A 22,402-nucleotide genomic window follows, 5' to 3' on the forward strand; every position below is an offset into this window, starting at 1 on the left:
ATAGGGTGTACCACCTATCTTGAAATATGTAGTATAGTTAGTAACTTGAAATGAAATATGTATACAAATAAATGTTTGGATATATGCTTGGATTTTGATATATAACCATATATGTTTGGAAATGTTTTAAGAATTTGAATGATATTAAATTTTGATTAGGTAAATGATAATGATATGGTTGAAATTTTGAGACATGGTTAGTATATGTAATTTGATTTATGATGCATGTTTGATTTTAATTGGTTATGTGTTTATATATATATATGTGGAATGAAATTTCCGTGGTTGAGTTAGTATAATTAAAAAAAAACTTTGAGTTGGGTTTTGATCTGTAATGCCTCGTAACTCTATTCTGGCGACGGAATCGAGTTGGGGTGTTACATATATGGCTCATATGAGCTTCTTGTTATATGGCTCGAGAGAGAGCTTCCCGTTTATGTGCTCTTATGAGCATTCTCGAATGTGAATTGACAGATTACTGATTTGTACACTTTGTGTGTGCTACCCGTGTATCCATCGGTACTTTAAATGATTCAACGGGCAAAGTTTTGACATGAGATATTAAGAAATTGAGACGAAATTTTATGAGTATATACTTAAAATACAAGGATATGTTATGTACATGTTTCATGGATATTTGATGTGAAAAGTATATGTTTACGGAAATTGAATATTGATGAGCTCATTTATGTTTCTTGATATTCATGTGAATTACATGAGTAACATGCTTGATGAGGATATGTGTTTTGGTTTTAGCATGTTTAATTAGCTCACCTTAAATGTGAATTAAATGGTAAGTTAATTTCCTGTTATACGAACTTACTAAGCTTTAAAGTTTACTCTGTTTATTTTTCCCTTGTTTATAGTAATTTAGAAGCTCGTTGGGTTGGAAGCTTGGCGGAGATCACTCACACTATCCATCAGCCCATTTCGGTATAAATATGAAGCTAGTTTTGGTTATAATGGCATGTATATGTTAAATAGCCAATAATGACATATAAATATTTTGGTTGTGACTAGCCATTGAAATGAATTGTGATGGACATATTTTAATATGTATATAAGGGGTTATAACATGTTTGATGCATGTGTTTGAATTGGTTGATTGATAGAATCATATTTGATATAGTGATGATTAAATTGAGTTAGCATATTTGGTAAAATATGCATATTTGTGAATTTGGTAAGTTAGTTAAGTTTGTAAACTTAGTTATAAGAGGTATTATATCATGAATAAGACTTGATATTGGTTTGATTTGAATGTCTTGTATTGGCTTGAGAATATGTTTAAGTGTTTATGTAGGTGGGAGGCAAATTTGGGTAAGAAATAAGGCTTGAAAATGGACTATTTTGTCCACACGGGCAGAAACACAAGCGTGTGTCTCAGCCGTGTGTGTCACATGGCTTAGCACATGGGCGTGTGACTTGGCCATGTGTCCCCTGCATCTTTAAAATTCAAAACAAAATGCTCAGAATTAATCACATAGCCTAGCACACAAGCGTGTGGCTTGGCCGTGTAACCCAAGTCAGAGAGTTACACGGGTATGGACACGGGCTGGACACAACCATATGCCCTATTTCGAATGCCCACACGGCCTAAGACACGAGCGTGTCTCTTGGCCGTGTGAGCCACACGGCCTGACCACACGGGTGTGTGTCCCTTGTACATTGGAAAAAATTTGAAATTTTATGAAAAATTCTCTGAGTACTCGGTTTAGTCCCGACTTGTTTCTAATGCATGTTTTGGGCCTCGATGGCTCACATAAGAGACTATGAATAATTTCTGACATGAATGTTAAATAACATGAAATGTTTGTATTTGATCTGTATATTCTAGTAATACTCCGTAACCTTATTTTGGTGATGGATATGGGTTAGGGGTGTTACACAAACTATGCAAGATATTAATCAAGTCAAAGTTGTGTTTAGAAGCTGGAAGATTTCTAATTTTTGACTTGTGCACTTCCAAATCAAAATTGACTCGGGTTTGATTTTCACAAACGCAATGTCCTATCTTTTCAAAACCTGCACCCAAAAGAGAATCTCTCTTATACGAAACGATCATATCTTTTTCCCTTCTATGACTAAGTTATCTCTACTTCAAACGATTCGACTTCGACTCCTTAACAGACGAGGGACGTCCTGTTTCACCAATCACCATTAATCCTACCAGAACATAAAGACTGTCAATCTTTTACCTTTCATCAAAATGAGAGCCCCATGGAATACCTTAATGTCGCTTGACTTGATGTCAATTCTACAACTCTTCGAGTCTAAAATTTCTAAGGAGATGAGATTTTTCTTTAAGTTAGACACATATCTGACATCTGACAGTGTCCTAATTATCTTGTCGTGCATCCTAATCTAAACAATACCAATATCGATTACCTTACTTGGTGAATCATTCATCATTAGCATAAACTCCACCTTCAACTAAACTATATGTGGAGAACCAATCCCTATTGGGACACATATGGAAAGAACACCCCAAATCCAGGATCCACTCAGATGTAAGCTCGGAGCTTTCACTTGTTAACACCAACAATAAATCATCACCCTTGTCATTGGCCAAATTAGCACCAGCTAAATCTTCCTTGTTGCTCATAACAGCCTTTTTATTTCGCTGTTTGTAACAATCTGCCTTGACACGACCTAACTTTTTAGAATAGCGACATCCCTTGTCTCGCTTCCTTGGTGCTACCAAAATCGAGGCTTACTTGTCTGACTTTCTATCCAAACCAAACCCATTGTCAAGTTTATCTTTGTTCAACAAATAACCCTTCACATCCTCAAATGAGAGATTATCTCTACCATAAATCGATGTCTCCTTGAAAGACTTGTATGAAGGGGGTAAAGAGCACAATAATAGTATAGCCTGATATTCATCGTCAATTTGGACCTCAACATTCTTTAAATCATTTAAAAGAGTAATAAATTTACTAATGTAATATCTAAGGTGCTCACCTTCGTTCATGCCAAATGTGTATAACTGTTGTTTCAGCACTAATCGGTTAGCTAGAGACTTAGTCGCGTTTCTAACCTTTTTCATAAGGTGAATGTTATTTTCTCCATCAAAACCTTTTGTAACACATTATTTGTAAGACATAATTGAATCATGGATAAAGTCTTTTTATCTAACCTATTCCATTCTGATTTATCCATGTTCGCAGGCTTCTTCTCTGTAAGGATCTTCTCAAGATCTCCCTAAATCAGAATTGTCGTCATCCGAACTTGTCACGGATTGAAATTTGTGATGTTATCGAACTTATCAATATCAAACATTTTGCTGCCATCTTTAAATATGTTGATTGTGAAAATCAAACTATCTCTGATACTAGTTTGTTGAGAATAAACTGGTTAAGCAACAAACAAGTAAAATAATGAAGAAATTGAAAAGATCGAACACAAATATTTTACGTGGAAAACCTGTAATAGCCTGATTTTTTTCAGCGGTGTCAGAAATAGTGGTTCGAGGCCACCAAATCCGGCGAGTAAGTTTGTAAATATTATTATTTAACATTTACAAGTCAAATATGGTTTTAAAAATGTTTTTGAATTAATAATTTGTGTTTTATAATGATTTATTAGGTCAAGTGGTTTTAGAAAGTGATGTATCAGGACCTCATTTCTATAAACTGAGCCATAAATATTTTTATGAATATTTATGGAGTGACATTAAGATGGTATTAAAGTTTCGTTAAAAAATTTTAACGTTTCGATAGTTAATTAATTAAAAAGGACTAAATTGAAAAAGATGTAAACTTGCTAATTATAATATTTAAGTGACTAAATGGCTTGATTAATAAATAAGGACCTAAGTAATAATTGTACCTAAATTTAATGGATGAGGCGGCATAATAAGAGAAAAATAATACAATAAGACCATTCAATGGCAAAATTGTAATTTTGGTGAAATTAAAATAAAACATCTGAAATTGGAAAGTTTCTAGACATTTTCTTCTTCAATTTTCCATTCAAAATAACATAGGAGAGAGCTTAAGCTGGTTCTTCATATTTTTGCTTCATGTGAGTTCAATTCTTACCCGTTTCTTGTAATTTTTATGTTTTTGAGATTGTTACAATTAGGTCCAACTAAACCTTACCTTAGTTTTTGATTTTATTAAAAATTTTGGAAGTTTCAATTAATTAATATTAAATTTTTTTGATTAATAACATGGATTTAGAGCTTTGATTGTGTTGTGTGATGATTTTATAAAATTATTTTGTTAAATATTGATTTTAGGATTAAATTGTGAAAATGTTAAAATATTAGGGTTTGATAGTGAATTTTGGTTTATTAGGGGCTGTATGAAGACCTGGAATATTTGGATGGATTATTGATTAAGAAAAAATAGTTAATTTGATAGATTAACTAATTAAGGGATTAAATTAAAAAATTTTAAAAGTTTAGGGTAATTATGAAAATTCAAAAAATAAAAGGGTATTAATTATGAAATGAATTGTAATACATGATAATAAGTGAGTAATTTTATATTTTTAGATTAAGATCCTGTAGATATTCGTGAAAAAGAAAAAATAGCAGAATAGTCACTGAACTTCTACAATTACTACAATTCAATCCTGGTAAGTTCGTACCGTTAAAATTTAATATTTGTATAAATTTTATGAATGATATTATGCATTTATTCTATTGTTAGAAATGAATCATTGTTGGAATTATAATATTAAATTGGATATTCGGTTTGAATGGAACGCGAGATTTGAGTACATTCGTATTTTGGTGTATGATGGTATTGGAAGGAGACAACAACATTTTTCCCAAGTAAACCGGGGTTTAGCATTTATTGTGAACTCTCGTGTTTTTCTTTTTATTCAGCTCTTACGAGCTTCTGTTAAGCTCTTACGAGCTTCTGTTCAGCTTTCGAGCTTCTGTTGGCGTATTCGGGAGGACCAGCTCTTATGAGCTTCTTGACAATGTATTCTTATTCGTAAGTCGTTTTTCGAATGGAAAAATTTCGGTAAAGTGATTTATTAAATGAAATTGAAAGACATGTTATTCATTTTTTTATATTGATTTAAATACGGATGTATTTATCGATAGAAGTTATGAATGACAGAAAATTATTAGTGAATGACAGGGAATTGACATGAATGATTTAATTTATTTGACTTGTAATAGTAGGTTCAATAAGCTTTTTGTTTAACCCGTCGAACTTACTAAGCTTCATTAAGCTTATATGTGTTGTTTAATGTCTTTGTATATTTTCGGAAGGTTGGACGATCGGATAAGCACTCAAGTCACACTATCCAGCTTATCTGAGTAGTTTTTAAAATATTAAATACGATTTATATGACATGTATAGGCTTTTGTTCAATTTTGGTTAAAATTTAGTTTATGAAAATATTATGAACTTGCATATTGATATGAGATTAGGGTATAATTGTATTGTTAGTATGTGTGATAAAATATGTTTAAGACTTGATTTTAGCTTGATTTTAATGCCTTGTTATGGTTTGTTGGTGTCCAATTTGTTGAGGCTAGATTAGTGTAAATTTGGGTGAGAAATGTGGCTTAGAAAATGACCTATTTTCGTCCACACGGGTAGAGACACGGATGTGTGTCTCAGCCGTGTGTGACACACGGCTAGGTGACACGGTCATATGTCTCCTATATCTTTTAAAAATGTAAGTCTATATGCTCACACGGCCTGGCACACGGGCGTGTGATTTGGTCGTGTAACCCAAGTCAGAGAGTTACACTGGTTTGCGCACGGGCTGGACATGACCATGTGTCCCTATTTCGAATGCTCACATGGCCTGAGACACAGGCATGTTTATTGACCGTGTGAGTCACACGGCCTAACCACATGACTGTGTGACCCCTACAATGTTGAAAATTTTAAATATTTTTAAAAAATTCTCTGAGTTTCCGATGTAATCTCGATTTGTTTCTAATATGTATTTTGGATCTTGAGGGCTTGTTTAAGGGACAAAATATATGATTTTGATTGGTTTTATTATGAGTATTGATATGTAATGAAACGTTTGAAATTTCTGTATGGTTGATCCGTAAACCCTGGTAATTATAATGACCCGATAGTCACGGGTGTCAAAAAATACATTTTCGAGACTCCGTTTTTGTAAATCAGACTCATAAATATTTTAGTTGTGTGGTTAATTAGGTTTTGGTTAGGTGAATTTGCATGAATTAAGAGTAATTAGGTATAAGGACTGAATTGCATAAAGGGTGAAAGTTGAATTATAGATTAAAGAAAAATTAAAGGGACTAAATAAGCAATTATGCCATTGCTTATAAATGAGGCAGTATAAGATAGATATTTATAAAACTTAAAGTTAATCTATATTATAATATTATAATATTATATCTTAATTATTAAGTATATATTAAGTATATATTATATTATATATTGTAATAAATAAATAAAAGAAATAAAAAGAAAGACATAAGGTTAAACGAAATAGAAAGAAAAAAAAAGAGAAATAAGGAAGGAGAAAGACACAAAGCTAGGGATTTCAATTGTTCAAAGTTCAATTGGTTAGTCAATTTAATTCTTTTTTCTTGTAATTTTTATGTTTTTGGAATTTCGGTATTAAATACTACCCGGCCCATGTCAAAATTTTAGAAATTATTGAGTTTTTAGATGTTGTTAATGTTGAATAATTTTAGTATTATGAACTAAATTGATAGATTTTTAAGTTAGAAATGGAAAAGTATTAAATTGTAGAACAAATAGTAAATTTTGTGTAATAGGAACTAAATTGTGAAAAATTTGAAATTTAAGAATTTATGTGAAAATAGGGAGTTGAATTTATTCTAAAGTGGAATTTGCATGAAAATAGGGAGTTGAATTTATTCTAAAGTGGAATTTGCATGAAAATAAAGAATTAAATCTGAAGAATAAAAGCTAGTCTAGTTTAGGGACTAAATTAAAATTTAGACAAATATTGAGTAAAAATGAAAATATTCAATATGAAATTGAATTGTGTTGTATTGGGATTTTTAATTGTTTTAATTTTGTAGTTAACATCTTACCGGAATCATCAACTAAAAAGGAGAAAAATAAAGTTGACGAGGAATAGCTCGAAATTTTCAGTTTGTATTTCTATAATTTGAATTTAGTTGTTAATTGTTATAATTCAATTTAATGTATATGGTAAGTGTTGAGGTGAGAATTATTGTGTTTTGCAATTGAAATGGATTGATTTAGTATGTGTTGAATTTATTAAATTTATATTGATTGAATTGGTATATATATTAAATATATTGATTATTTGAATTGAAATGAATATTGGTTGTATTTGAAAAGTGAAATGGAACCCTATTAACTGTATCGGGTTGAGTCGGATATAGATGGCATGCCATAGGATTAGAAGAGTTCAGGGATTTCTTCGACTTCGAGTCGATGAGACACTGAGTATCAATTTACTACTTTGGATTAATTCGATGAGGCACTAGGTGTCAATTTACTTCGGTTTAGCTGATGAGACATTGGGTGTCAAATTATTACTTCGAATTATTCGATGAGACACTGGGTGCCAAACTGGTGTGTTTTGGTTGGATCCGTGAATCTGTCCGAGTTTGAGTCGTGTTAATAGGGGTAATTAATTGAAATTGCATTATGACTAATGTTAGATGATATTGTATGTGAAATGAAAATGGGACAGTGAATTGAAATATGGATTGAGACACATGAATTGTGTATTCATGAATTGGTTATGGAATGAACAAAATTATTGTTTAAATGATATGTGTATTATATTGTGAAAAACTATTTATATAGCAAATATGAGAATTGAGATATTGTGAAACAAATGAAATGTGATATGATTGTTGTAATAATTAGATTGTATATTTGTGATTTTATATCTTTTGATATTCAGATTATAAAAATATCATTGAGTTTTACTCAACGTACGGTTTTATTTTTCGTGCGCAGGTTAGGTACTTAATTTGCTCGTCGATTCAGCATCCAACAACGATCCCGATCTCAAACGTGGTGATGTTTATCCTTTTTGTGTCGGTATGTACCTAATGTGTCTAACTATTAACCATTTTGTGGATTGATTGTAAATAAGATTATAAGTTAATATTGGTTGGTTATATACATATAAATATGTGTTTATGTTTGAGGTCATATTATGGCATGTTTAAGTTAATGTTTAAGTGAACATGAAATAGGCAAAATAGATTGAATTTGACATGTTTACAATTAGGCTTGAATGATACTTGATGATATGATTTGATGATATAATTGTGGTGCCAATGAGGGTACATTGGTTAGACACATAGGATGTAAGTTTTGATATGGTTTGGATGTATTTGATTGTGTTTTGAATTGGTTAAACGGATAATTTTTGAGTTGCTTATTGTCCAAGCTTGCAGGGAATGGTAAACTTGTTGTTTAAGGTGCATTTTGAGTCCACACAGCCAGACACACAGTAGTGCGAGGCCATTTCGAAAGGGCACATGTGCCAGGCCGTGTGACCTAAGTCAGTGAGTTACACGGGTATAGGCACAGGCTGGGACATGGTCGTGTGTCCCTATTTCGAATACCCACACGGCCTGAGACACAGGCGTGTCTCCTAACCGTGAGGGTTGCACGGGCGTGTGAACCCTGCAGCTTTGAAAATTTTTAATATTTCGCGAAAAATTCTCTGAGTCTCCAAATTAGTCCCGATTTATTTCTAATACGTATTTTGGGACTCGATGGCTCGAATAAGGAACAGTATGTATGAGTTTAATTGGTTTTTGATCTGAATATAATATGATAAGAAATGTTTGTAATTTATGTCTGTTTGATCGATAATGCTCTAAAACCCTATTCCTGCAACGAATGTGGGTTAGGGGTGTTACAGTAATGCTCTGTAATCCTGTTCTGACGACGGATACGGGTTAGGGGTGTTACAAACCCCCCTCCGAAGAGGATAAAAAATCACGGGTAAAGATAATTTCACTAAAACGACAAAAAAGAAGAGTACAAAAGATGGAGATAAACTAAACGCCGCAATTCTAAATAAGAACTCTTAAAACGTAAACACAAAATTCTCTGAAAGTTTGTAAAAACTAATACCTAAATGTACAATAAATTATTTTTCTAAGGTGAAAAAAATACAATTTAACTGAAAAAGAAAAGTTGAAAAATACGAGAGATAACTCTACTATTTTATTTTGATATAACATTCATGATTTGATTTTCGATTTCAGCTTTAGAGGCTCTTCCGTCAGTCAGCGTTGTCCTATCCTCGTCATTGTTTCCAAAAAAAAAAATCCAAACCTTTTCCGTTCTTATTTTCGGGGAAGCCAACTGATTTGAGGTTTGAGCTAAGCTGAAATGTGGTTAAAATTTTAAAATCACATTTTTTTGTTAAATAAAACAACTTATCATGTGAGATTCCTTTGGCCAAAACACAATTGTGCTCCTTCAAAGCCAACTCCTATAGTTTAAAAACAGAATTTCTACTTCAAAATTTAAAATAATACTAATAGATTATACAACTACTAATAAAAAAAATATATCGACGAAGAGAGGAACTGAACTGTTAAAAGAAAAAGAGAGACGAGAAATAGATAGGCACGCGAGATCCCTCTGGCTTTTTTTCTGTTTCTTTCATTTTCTTAATTTTAGCCGTAAATTTTCCTCACCACTTCTCTATTTATTAAGGAGTTGTTTCTCTTTGATTTTCTGAATCTCAAATATCATTCGCTTACTTTTCACTCTTTGTCAATCATTTGGTGTTTGGGAAATACGGGTAAGTTCCTTTTTCTTTTGTTTGGAATGACATTTATTAATTAGCTTTTCATTAATCTCTGTTTTTTTCTGTGAGAATGAAGCTCTGAGAATTTTTTTAAATTACTAGTGTTTGAGTCGGTTGAGTTTATTATCACGACGTTGGCTTAAGTAATCAAGCTTGTTTTATTTATGTATTTTCCATCTTTTTGGCTGACGGAAACAATCGAGACTTCAAATAATTTATGGCTTCTTGATTAACATTTTAGCTTCTTTTACTTCCTTTACACATTTATTCCCCAACTTCTAGTAATCGAATTCAAGATTACAGATGAAAGTTGTGGGGTTGAATGGCGTTTTGTTTTTGAGACTTGAGATGAAAGTTGGCGTGTCTTTTTTACATTTAAGTGAAAGGGGCTTTTGCATGAAATTCTTTAATTAAACATCTGTGCCTAATAAAAGATGGCATCTATATGGTGCATGTGCTAACATGGATAGAGGAAAACAGGTACGAGATGACAAATTGTTCTACCTTTCCAGAAGAGGTGTTCATGTACTGCAGGATGGCTCAGTTGGGCTGGCCCATTTTTGGTCAGGCTTTGGTTTAACCTGTTTTACTATTCAAAAATAAAAAAAATTAAATATTTTTTTATTTTTAAATAGTGAAATATACTCTTTGAATGAGTAGGGCCGGGCTTGATCCTGGAAATTGTTTTAAAACCAGGCTTAGACCCAGCTGAACCCATAAAAAAACCTCTATTCCATTTTAATTTTTAATGTTTTTTTTTTCTAACTTTTGCTCCTGATTTCTTTGGTCAAAACTTGTTAACTTAAATTGAGGATCTACACTAGATGAATGCAGTTGTAGGCACTAATTCATTTTTCTAAAATTTACTCTTTATGTTAAACATATAATTGCTGATTTTCAACTCTGCTCCTTTTGTTCGTGGAATTAGATCTTGATTAAGCTGTGAATTTTTGTTTCTTTTCCACGTCCCCTGAATGGTGTCTGTTTTCTTGGTTTCAGACACCTTATCATCTTCAAAGATGGGGAATGTAAAAGAAGAAGAGATGCCTCGTTCAGAACCTGTTTCATTGCTTGTAGAAATGGACCATAATTCTGGTAAAGGTCCAGCAAGTAACGAAACAAAACAACCTGAAAGTCATTTGTCGGTAATTAAAGGACAAGAAGACAGTAGAACAGAATGTGCAGATATAACTTCGTCGGTTGAAATTGAGACAGATCATCAGGGTAGACTGATGAATGACTCAAGGACTGGGGGAACTCATGACAATTCTGATGAAGAACCCTCTCAAAGTACTGGCTCCAATCCAATGGTTGGAGATTCTAAAAATGACCATTTGGAACCAGCTAGACTTTCTGATGGACAACAATCTCAAGAAGCCAATTCTGTTGTTAATTCGCTTATTAATAACGACAATCGCAAGCTTTTGCCTTCTCTTTCCGCCCATCAATTGAAAACGAGTGGGCTTACCTTGCCCCTTTTTGATGCTAGGTCCTCTCCTGATGGTTCTCCTGTTATGCTTGATGGCGTCATCAATGACTCTAAGACAGGAGATGCTAAAAATGAGGATCATGTATCCCAAATCGCTGATCTCACTCCGCATCATCGAAAGATGATCAGATCTGCTAAATCTTTTAGCCCTTCACAGAAAAAGCAAGTAGATTTAAAAAGAGATCTTTTAGCACCTTTTGAATCAGTTAAAGAAGCTGTTTCCAAGTTTGGAGGAATCGTTGATTGGAAAGCTCATAGAAATCGAACTTTGGAGGTATATTAGATATGTTAATAAAATCGCAATGCTGCAATATATTTTTGTTATGTCTAATGAATGTCGTTTATCTTTAATTTTGTTAAGCTTTTTATCACTATTATTTGATCATCATAAATTCTTGTTTTCTCCCTGCCTACTTTGTTCATTTCCACTGAAACTTAAAATTTATTTTTGTGTTATAGAGAAGCAAGCTTGTAGAACAAATGTTTGTGAGAGTACAGAAAGAGAAGCCTGAATATAAGAAACGACCAGAGGATGCTGAAGAGGAAAAAATGAATGTATTAAAGGAGCTCGACAGCACAAAGAGACAAACAGAAAAGCTCAAGCTGCACTTGGAGAGAGCACAAACTGAAGAGAATCAGGCAAAGCAAGACTATGAACTAGCCAAGTTTAGAGTGGATGAGATGGAACACGGGATTGGAGATGAGGCTAGTGTTGCAGCAAGGGCACAGCTCGAGGTTGCTAAATCCAGGCATGCAGCTGCAGTTTCGGAACTGAAATTCGTTAAAGAAAAGTTAGAAACATTAAATAAGGAATATGCTTTTTTGATGAATGAAAGAGATACCGCGGTTAAGAAAGCTGAAGAGGTTGTTTCTGCTTCAAAGGAGGTTGAGAAAATGGTGGAAGAATTGACTATTGAGTTGATTGCCATAAGGGAGATCTTAGAGTCTGCACATGCTGCCCATGTGGAAGCAGAAGAGAAAAGGATTAGAGTAACCCTGGCCCGAGACCAAGATACTAAGCATTGGGAGAAGGAACTAAAACAGGTTGAGGAGGAGCTTCAGAGACTCAATCAACAAATTTATTCAGCAAAGGATCTGAAATCAAAGATAGACTTTGCTTCAGCCCTGCTCCTTGATTTAAAAGCTGAGTTAGCTTCTTATAAGTCACAGACATCAAAGACGACAACTCATATTGATGTACACGCTTTCGTTGCTTCATTACAGAAGGAACTTGAAAACGCCAAGGTCAATATAGAAAAAGCAAGTGCAGAAGTGGATTGTTTGAAGGTGGCTACCATTTCATTAAAATTAGAGCTTGACAGGAATAAGTCTGAGCTTGCCAACAGTAAGCAGAGAGAACACATGGCTTCGAGTGCAGTTGCTCTTTCGGAGGCTGAGCTGGCAACAGTAACACGAGTGGCTGATGAGGCTAAGTCACTTGCTGAAATAGCCCGTGGAGATTTGCACAAAGCAGAAGAAGAAGCAGCGCAAGTAAAGGCGGGAGCAAGTGCTATGGAGAGTCGATTACTTGCAGCTGAAAAAGAGATAGAGGCCGCCAAGGCTTCGGAAAAGTTAGCTTTAGCTGCAATCGAAGCATTTGAAAAGAGCGAATCAACTAAAAGCATTGATAATGTGGATTCACCACCTAGTGTAACACTTTCCACAGAGGAGTACTATAACCTCGGTGAACGTGCAAATGAGGCAAAGGAAGAAGCCAAGTTGAGGGTGGAAGCTGTTGTATCTCAAGTTGAGGTAGCTAAGCAATCAGAGTCAATAAGCTTGGAAAGGTTGGAAGAAGTAAGCCGAGAGATGGCTGTAAGAAAGGAAGCACTAAAAGTTGCTATGGTGAAGGCTGAGAAAGCCAGGGAAAGGAAGTTTGGTATTGAGCAAGAATGGAGAAAGTGGAGGGGTGAACCAAAGGCTACTGAATTGAGTCAAGGGGAAAACCCTCCAAGGCCAAGTTCTGAAGGAAAGAAAGAAACCAAAAACTTTAAACCCAATACTTTAGCAAGCTCCAAGCCATGTAAGCAGGGGAACACCACAGAAACCGAATCACTCCCCAAACCCAAGCTTAGAAAGAAAAAGAAGTCATTATTGCCCAAGATTTTCACCTTTTTTTCCTGGAAGAAGTCACACTCAAGTGCATCCAAGTCCCACGTAAGTCGTAAATGAAGTGTCGTGTTATACGGTACCTATTGTCGTGATTTTACCTCCCTCTTTCCTGGGTTATCGTAGTCATTGAGAACATCTTTTTGATGTACGATAAAGTTGACAACATTTTTTTGCATACTGGGAAGGGTTGTATCATGTATGGCTGAAGGATTTGGACTCTGGAGTGAGTAAGGAGATGGTTCTGTGTAGGCTTTTGAGACACTTGTAAAAGCGATGTTTGTTACGAGGATAGAATTTGATTTGTTCTTCACAGCATGCTTATTTTAAGAAATTTCTAACCTAGTCCTTCCGAAAACAAAATTTTAAAGAAACTAGTAGATTTGGGCCCTTGAACTGCAATCCGATGCTAAAATCTAGAATAAAATCTAGAGCGGGGCCCTAATACTATGTTCTGTATTTTCTTAAAAATATTTTTGTAAGGGATTGTTTCTGTGTTAATAATTCATAATTGGAAGCATAAATAATGTCATCAAAACATGATATGTTTCAATTGGAATAGATCAATGCAAAAGAAAAAATATAAAATTTCTGAAATTTCAAGTACACTATGACATATCAAAGTCTTATTGGTTATCATGCATGAAACGACTATCAAGAATGGAGACATTTTAAGGACTATCTTATAACAATAGCAGCTTTTCAAGCCCTCCTGATTTATGGTAGCATTCATGAGATCCCTGTTAAACTTGCCTGTTGCTTTATCAAAACAATATGAAAAAGGAAATTACATCAACCAAAATAATATATTTTGAACACTGCTTCACAAATTTAACATAATTTGACATCAAATCTCGATTTCCAATGATGATTTGAAAATTTTTATTTATTTTCAATCAAATCTCCTTTTGAAATTGCAATTGAATCCCATAACTTCATCTCTTTCTTTATTATTCTCTTTCCTTTCTTTTTCACGGTTTAATTTTTCCCCTTCTCTTTCACTTTTTATTCTATTTTATTTTCCTTCCTTACCGCCCTGTATATGCATGTACACTAATCTTCTGTAAAAAAAACCTCTCTCCATAAAAAAATATAACTTGAAGCTATACTACCCCTGGAAAATTGTTTAAGAGATTTGATAGCATATTTTTGACAAGGCAATCATCACAAAGTAAATTAGAGTAGTACTATTAAACATATATTCATTTATTTATTTTCTCAGTAACATTCATACAGACATAGCCATTGAGAAATTTAACCAAGTATGAGCCTTTTGAACATCGTTGAGGGACACTATTTGAACATTGAGTTGTGTCCACCGTCTCACTTCTTTGCCCACACGGCGTAGTCTTTCCCTGAGGTAGCAAGCTGGTAGTTGGAAGGTACAAGGTTGCCCAGGTCCATCTTTGGGCCAATCTTGGTAATGATTTTCTCATCAATTGCAGCAACATACAGATCAGAATCAGAGGCTAGAATATCAACCTTGCTAGCTTCACTGATCCCATTCTTTCTCCTTATGGTTGCCAATTTAGTAATCTCATCCTTTAATCCCCAATCAACAAAGTGATCATAGAACTGCACATCATAAATTCAAGTATTCACTGGGTTGGTGAATGGTGATAATGAAAAACGAGAAGAAAGAAAGAAGAGAGGATGACAGAAATTACTATTGATGGAGTGCCGGGATGGGTGAGAATATAAGCATAGCCCTGCATGACTTTATCAGATGGGAAAGGCCAAAGCTTTTGAGTAGACCCTGTGTCATGATTATCGATGAAAGTCACTGCATTTTGGGGCAACAGTCCAATCATTCCAGGAGGTTCCCCATTGGAATCCTTCAACCGCCACAACTCCCCTTGCACTGCAGCATTCAGAACCCCTTTCGTGGTGAAATCGAATGCTTTGACAACTCCACCGGCAGCTTCAACCCAATCTTTGAGAGCTCCACGGTGTGCATCTTGACTATCCTGCCCCAAGGAAAGATCTTCCCATTTCTCCCCAACAGCAAAATCTGGTGAAGTTCGTTCCATATAGATTTTGGTGATGCTTGGGGCATACCCTCTCACGAAATCAAACCTCCATCCATCAAAACCAATTTCGGTCTTCAACCAATTCATCCAGTCAGACAACTCTTTTTGAACCCTTGGGTTGAGATGGTCAATGTCGGGAGCTGGTGGATAATCCAGTCCAGTGTCGGGATTGCCTGTCCCATCTGAATACTCCTTATCGTTCCCACAAATAAAAGATGGTCCCCAATCTAATCGATCGTCTGGAGTTCCTCCTTCGAAAATGCAGTATATTCCTCTCCCATCTTTCCTCTCTGCTGTTCTATGGTTTATTACTATGTCAGCTAAACATTTTATTCCCTTCTGATGGAAAGCTTCTATTAGTGACTTCAATTCAGCCTGAGATCCATACTTCGATGCATCAAGATCATATAGCCTTCCTGGCAGATATCCTGGAGCACACATGGAAAAATATTTGTTACGTGCTTCCTTAACAGCAATTCGAAGTAATACAATAAAAGAGAAGGGGAGACAGGACAGAAAGTAAACAGAGATTATGTATATGCATGTCCGATTTTTTTTATTATTTGAAATTCACTCTTGTTTAGTAGTCACATTGAGTCTGATCAAATCTGAAATCAAGCCGGGATTCTAAATAGGAGGTAAATTAAAGCTCTCCAAACATTATCTTTTCCATCAATAAAGCTCAAAGCCAAAACCTTGATTAAGTAGCATCGAGCTCTTTATCCCTCCTCAACAAACATGGGAATGTCTCATCTTTCACTTTCATGTTTATTTTGGTCAAACTGTAATATCTCTTTCATGGGAAGAGTACTAATAGAAAGGTATATTTCTTTTAGTACAAAGAGGCGGTAGTCCGAGAATAGGAAAGGAGTTATAGATGTTGAGATTAAATTTCCAAATTTGTAACATGTCATTTTTTATGGATAATTGCATGAATTGATTGAAAGGTGTATTTTTACTCATTAATTTTCCTTAGATCTTTCAGTGTTAAGGGTAATTAACATAATCTTAATTGGCATCAGCTCAGGAGCACAATCAATAATAGGCACTCGAAACATGAAATACCTTGGGGTCCAACTGAATGAGAGGGTGGGGGAAGCCAGACATGAGTAACACCAGCATTAGCGATATCAGGGATGGAGTTCTTGAGAGAGTTATACCATCCTCCAGCCTTATTACACGACTCCCAGTTGAAACCCTACATGTCATCATCAATTAGTCGCAGAGTTGCAGATAAATCGTGAGGGTAGATGAAATAACAAGTGCAAGCTATACCTGGAATAGCAAGCTTGGAGATGTCAAAGATGGAAAGATATAGAGGAAAAGAGAAAGGAAGCCAAGTGAAGTTACACAACTCATTCTCTGTATTTTTATATATATGTTTCGTTCTCTCAGCCTCATGAGACGAGCTTTGTGAAAGGTGATATGCTTCTGGCTATATATAGGCACCAATTCCTGTTTCAAGATGACACAATGCACACATATGGTTCATTGTGAACACTGAAACTGAGGAAATGTTTCTTTGCTTCAATCTTGATTCGCAAATTAGTCATCTGTATTAATTATTGCCATATACATATTCTTATCCTCTTTATTTGGTTCCTGGATAAAACAGCCAAAGATGTTGGACATAGCTGAGAATAATCAGGAGGAAGGTGTTTACACTAAAACACTTTATTTTGCGGACATTCGAGCAGTGAAGGCACATTGTGGTGCATGGGTAGCGAGTAGCGACTTCATCAGTTAAAGCCAAAAACGATTTTCAATTCTTCGTTTCCCACGACACTCCAAAGGGGAATGCTCGATGAGGTCCCCGCAAGTAGGGTTTCTGGTGGGTCATTTCATACCTGGAGATAAGCTCTTTTCTTACACGAAATTCTCATCATCTACTTTACGTAATAAGTATTTATCTTGCCTACACACAAATCACGCTGTAACTTGCAAGTTGTGAAAATTGCAAAAAAAAAAAGTGCTTTTTTTTTGTCAAAGCAAAATTCCCTTTTAAAATAGTGCATGTATAGGCCGGTAACGTCGCCATCCTACAGGAAATAACAGATCCTGGAAACCTATGAAAAGGTTCTGGTTTGAGATTAATGGCAAGAGACGTAATAATATCGAAAAGCTAGGAATGTATAATATATAAGTAGTAATTGCGGCCAACCTTCATTCACACGAGAAAAACAATACATGCAATGCTGCATTTCCCCCTATCTAGACATATGTTTTTTTATATGGATATATTCAAATTTTAAGTTTTTTTTCTATATATTTGAAAAACCATTACTACCATATATTCAAATATATTTTGTACAAGTGCTGAATAACTTCCATCGATCTAGATCAGCAGATAAAAAATATTTAGTATATGGAAATCCTTAGAAAATTTTCTTCTGTTCATTTCTGACTTATCTAAGTATAATGTAATCAAAGGCTATTATTTTTGGCTAAACATATCCTCTTTAATTGGCATTTATCAAAAGAAAAAGACAAAAACTCTTCGATTGGCATCTTATTCCGAAACTTTCAGTCTCGATTGAAAAATTCCCTTCATCTTTGCTATCATTGAGCAGCCTTATCCAATGTTTGACTTGGAGTACTTAATGCAATCATTTTATTAAAATGCATATAGTTATATTTATTAAAAAACCAAGGAACATATCGAAGTTGTTCAATATAATGGATTGGGGAACCTTATAGTCCAAACCCTTATGGATTAGTCGCCTTACGATCTGGTAATCTAATATATAAAGCAATGACAAAAGTCAAGTGTACTATCAAAGAAAGAGGTTGACAGTCCATTTATAATTTTCCCACTTGGGGCAACATACGAAAGAACTAACACATAATACATTAGCATCTCTGCTCACATCTTTGCAGGCTTTGGGAAAATGTCAGGAGTGAATTTCTGAGCTGCGCTCAAGCTCCCCTTAATCTTCATCGCACCCCTGCATCATCAATATCACTGTATTAACAAGGGAAATCCTCGACATTGCAAACCCCCATCCCCCGAGACAAAAGAAATCACTAACATTAGAGGGAAAATAAATGGAAATTATAGAATTGTACCTCATAAAAGCAATCTGTGGATTCATCTTTCCAGTGGCAACCTTCATAAAATCATCATCCTTGAACGAAAATATAGCATCAGGCTTTCCCCCTTCATATTTACCTGCATTTCAGAGTGATAGGATAATAAACATCTTTATATTGAAAGACGAAACAAGAAGGGGGACTTGATTGTATATGTCTACGAATTGACAAAATCATACTTGAATCTCCAGGAGAAAGTAACCGAAATAAACACTAAACGGTTACAAACAGAAAAAGTCAAGATTGCCAATTTCATATGGCAAAGAGACAGAAAATTTAATCTTTAACATAAAAGCACCATATCTTCAAGTGCTAGTTGGGTGAAAAAATCAGTGGACTTAGCCATTGAACAACTAAAAAGGGGTAGCAGTCCAAGCTGACATAAAATTAATATATTTTTATTACCATGGCAAAAAGATGGGGAAGCTATTGAATTAGTGAAATGGGGTCAGCTGTGCTACCATTATTGCAGAGACAGAGAGGTTAATAACCAAATAAACATGATTGAAAAAAATATAAAAATGACAAAAAGATAAAAATCCTGGCTACAAAATGTATATTATAGTTAGCAGCAAAGGAGCAGCGGTCTAGAGGCCAGATACTTGCAAGCAAGCAATTTAATTTCCAATAGAAAGATTAACTTTTGTAGCCAAAACTTCAGCAGATTATACAATGCAAAAGATACAAACTTCAAACTATATTCCATCATCGCAATTTACAAGCTACGATCTAATCAAGAGGCAGAGCATATAAACAAACCCAACCAAGACAAAGAAAAGATTGAATTAACAAAAATGGAATATCTCTTAAATAATTAAAGGGGCTAACCTTTGGTAACCTCTCCTTTCTTGAGGTCAACAAAGTAAGAAACCTCATCAAATCCAATTTTCTACAAGTCATAAATAAAACCCAGAAATTAAAGCAAGCTTTTAAATAAAAATTGAAATTTTGGAAAAAGGCTAAATTTTGATTAAAGGATGGACCTTGGGGGCAATATTGATTTGGTAAACGAGGCCGATCTTCTTGGTGAGCTCTTTACCAGCATCACTAGCCAAGTGAGCCTTCATCATCTCAAACAAATTATCGGATTTCAACTCGGTATTCGCCATTATTAAACCAAAATTACAGAAACCGAAGAAGAAGAAGAGACTGGAAATTAGCTTGGGCTTACGATTGAAATTTGTTTTCTTCGCCCGTACGACACTGTTTCCCAGGCGATATAATCAAACCTGACACGCTTTCCAATAAAAACTTTTTTATTGGATGAAAGTTCTAGCATGGAATTTGAGAGTAGTTGCTTGCATTTTTCTCCTGAAGATGATGTCTTTTGGGCCTTTAGGATTTGGGTTTTGATATTTTATGATCGATGGGCTAACCCAAAATTTATTTTCTCATTAAAAGACTTTATTAATACTAATTAGATTCTTAGTTGTGCTTTGCTAACTAATTCCAAGAATAATCATGTCATTCAAAGATTAATTTAAGTAGGAAGGGTGAAAAGACGGTTTCAATTTAATTAGTAGCAGCTGATTCACCTTTACATGCAAATTTGATTTTGGTTTTGTTAGTATAATAACATTTGGGACAAAAGACGTTCCACTTAGACAAAGAATTAAGGAAGAGGCGAATAAAGGGATATATGGATAAAGTACGAAACTTGAAAAGCGGATATGGTAGTGGCGTGTCCGCTTCTCATTCGAAGCTTCTTCAGTTATCGGCATAAGCTCAACTCTCGACTGCCCGCAGGTAAGCTGCTAGCTTTTCATTAAGTTCTTCAATTTCTCTCCTATGCAGAAAACTCGTAGTTTTAATACTCAGTTTCATAACTTTTAGCTTGCTGTTCTTGTCGAAACTTGGTTCCCTGTAGTTTATGTTTTTCGCAAATATGTGAGGACCGACGAGTGTTTATGAGCTATAAACTGATCTTATCAGTGGATCGATAAGTTTTAGGATGCTTTTGCTTAGCAGAAAGAAAACATAACTTCAATAATAACTGTGGGTTTCATAGAGAAAATGGCCTAGTGTGAAGTAAAGTAAAAACAGAAAGGAAGATCAGAAAATTGGGGTGTAAGTGGAACGTGGATATTGCTTTATTTAGTTCAAGATTGTGGAGTTTGGATAAAGATATGAAAACACTGCCATTTATTCCACTTCTGATAACTTGGGAATATGAAATCCTATATCATACCTTCAATTTTTGTTTGTCATTCAGTTTTAGACTTATCATGAATCCATGGAGGGTTATTTACGTTAGAAATAGAGCACAGCTTTTAATCTTGGAGAAAATTCTGATAGTTTGTATGTTTGTGTTGGTATATATGTATATAGTGAACTTACTGATGGCAGTCTGATTGATTAGCATTCAAGGAACAAGGGATATATGCTTGAAAGATGATCTGAAGTTCATCCTCTAAATTCATAAATTTTGGGTGGTTTCATTTATATTTCTGTGGTGGAGGGATTGCTGTAGGCAGTGATGAAACAGCAGAATATTCTGTACAGTAATGCCTCTTTCATTTTCAGAAAAAATCTTTATGGACAATTCAATCATAGAATTGCCTGTACCTTCCCCAACTTACATCATCATCAAAGTCATGTTAGTCTTTTGAGGGCCAAAATACCATCTATAACTATAAGTTCCCACTTGGATGCTTTGGAAATTAGCCACGCATTACAACACGGGTGCATCAAAGGTGTGGCTGATGAAAATCAAGGGGAATTATCTGACGAAGACGACGATCTGTGCCCTGTGGACTGTGTTAGAGAATTTAAGACTGATGAAGAATTCTTAAAAATTCTTGAAAAGGCCAAAGAAACTAATTCTTTAGTTGTAGTAGATTTTTATCGGACTTCTTGTGGAAGCTGTAAGTACATCGAGCAAGGGTTCTCAAAGTTATGCAAGGGTGCTGGCGATGAAGATGCTGGAGTAATTTTCTTGAAACATAATGTGAGTGTCTTTTTCACAACCCGAACTTTGAAATTTTTTGTTGATTGCTTATAATTCATGCATCTATCCTATATTCTAATTTATGGCTTCTGTTAAAGCATAGAAGAGCTTAAGATAGAATTTTCATGGTTGATAGGAGGGGATTTTGAGCCACAAAAACATGAGCTCTTATTATATGTTTTCTTCCGCAGGTAATCGATGAGTATGATGAACAGTCTGAAGTTGCTGAAAGACTTAGAATCAGGGTAATCTCTATTTGAACATTTAATCCCATTCTTCCAAATACTGACTATTTTGCAAATCTGTTACAATTATCAGCTATTTAGGATGATTCATTTATGATGAATATGGGAACTTGAGCGTAACCAAAATTTGCTTGCTGTCTTTTCTGTTGGATGATTCTATTATAGCTGAAACAGACTAGAAATCTTAATTTGTGGAGAAAACAATTTTGGCTACTTATGAACGTTTGTTTTTAAATCAAACTGCTAATAAAGAAATCAGTATGAAAGGTAAAATTTTACATCTATTACAAAAATCAGGATGGATGTTTTAGATGTATCCTAATATGCAAAGATGATTGTCACGTGTCACTGTATATTAAGATGAATCTGAATTATTGCAGGCAGTGCCTCTTTTTCACTTCTATAAGAATGGAGTTCTCTTGGAAGCATTTCCAACCAGAGACAAGGAGAGAATTGTTGAAGCCATTATGAAATATACATCTACTACTCAAGATACTTAAGCAAAGGTTCCCTTATTTTCAAACTTTGCTTTTGCAATAAAATAGTCAATAAGATGCTTGGAATGGATGGACCAGATTAATTGGTATACAACATATTATTACTGTAATCATTATTTACAGGGTGTACTTAAATAGTGAAACTGTTTTCTTTTTGCCCCATTGTTTTGCTCTTTATGATCAATGGCATTATTTGCTTGTTCATTTTCAGCAGTGTGTTGAGTTATAATATGCTTGGAATTTATCTGATGAAGATG

The 22,402-nt window shown here is 34.6% G+C and overlaps 4 protein-coding genes and 1 long non-coding RNA gene across 6 annotated transcripts; 3 read left to right on the forward strand and 2 right to left on the reverse strand.

The window, feature by feature from the left end:
- The first annotated feature begins 10,560 nt into the window (after positions 1-10,560).
- LOC107905563 (protein WEAK CHLOROPLAST MOVEMENT UNDER BLUE LIGHT 1) lies at positions 10,561-13,645 on the forward strand. The gene is made up of 2 exons (XM_016832242.2): positions 10,561-11,501; positions 11,687-13,645. Exons 1-2 carry the CDS (start codon positions 10,713-10,715, stop codon positions 13,397-13,399), a joined length of 2,502 nt encoding a protein of 833 aa, XP_016687731.1. The 5' UTR covers positions 10,561-10,712; the 3' UTR covers positions 13,400-13,645.
- Positions 13,646-14,521: 876 nt separating this feature from the next.
- On the reverse strand, positions 14,522-16,779 carry LOC107905564 (alpha-amylase). The gene is made up of 4 exons (XM_016832243.2): positions 16,642-16,779; positions 16,432-16,564; positions 15,004-15,794; positions 14,522-14,911 (listed from the first exon to the last, which is right to left on the reverse strand). The coding sequence occupies exons 1-4, from the start codon at positions 16,765-16,767 to the stop codon at positions 14,660-14,662; spliced, it is 1,302 nt and encodes a 433-aa protein (XP_016687732.1). The 5' UTR covers positions 16,768-16,779; the 3' UTR covers positions 14,522-14,659.
- LOC121217800 (uncharacterized) lies at positions 16,650-18,207 on the forward strand. The gene is made up of 2 exons (XR_005914009.1): positions 16,650-16,786; positions 16,982-18,207. It is a non-coding gene; the product is annotated as an uncharacterized lncRNA (long non-coding RNA).
- LOC107905565 (sterol carrier protein 2) lies at positions 18,080-19,785 on the reverse strand. Its single transcript, XM_016832244.2, has 4 exons — positions 19,440-19,785; positions 19,285-19,345; positions 18,433-18,535; positions 18,080-18,311 (listed from the first exon to the last, which is right to left on the reverse strand). The coding sequence occupies exons 1-4, from the start codon at positions 19,563-19,565 to the stop codon at positions 18,230-18,232; spliced, it is 372 nt and encodes a 123-aa protein (XP_016687733.1). The 5' UTR covers positions 19,566-19,785; the 3' UTR covers positions 18,080-18,229.
- Positions 19,786-20,002: 217 nt separating this feature from the next.
- LOC107905571 (thioredoxin-like 4, chloroplastic) lies at positions 20,003-22,355 on the forward strand. 2 transcript variants are annotated; one of them, XM_016832252.2, is made up of 4 exons: positions 20,003-20,202; positions 20,785-21,403; positions 21,595-21,648; positions 22,029-22,355. In XM_016832252.2, the coding sequence occupies exons 2-4, from the start codon at positions 20,933-20,935 to the stop codon at positions 22,146-22,148; spliced, it is 645 nt and encodes a 214-aa protein (XP_016687741.1). In that variant the 5' UTR covers positions 20,003-20,202; positions 20,785-20,932; the 3' UTR covers positions 22,149-22,355. The 2 variants fall into 2 exon arrangements, with proteins under 2 accessions (XP_016687741.1, XP_016687742.1); XM_016832253.2 differs by having other exon boundaries at positions 20,028-20,202; positions 20,816-21,403.
- Positions 22,356-22,402: the final 47 nt, after the last annotated feature.

Source organism: Gossypium hirsutum, chromosome D05 (assembly GCF_007990345.1).
Source record: "Gossypium hirsutum isolate 1008001.06 chromosome D05, Gossypium_hirsutum_v2.1, whole genome shotgun sequence".
Classification (NCBI taxonomy): domain Eukaryota; kingdom Viridiplantae; phylum Streptophyta; class Magnoliopsida; order Malvales; family Malvaceae; genus Gossypium; species Gossypium hirsutum.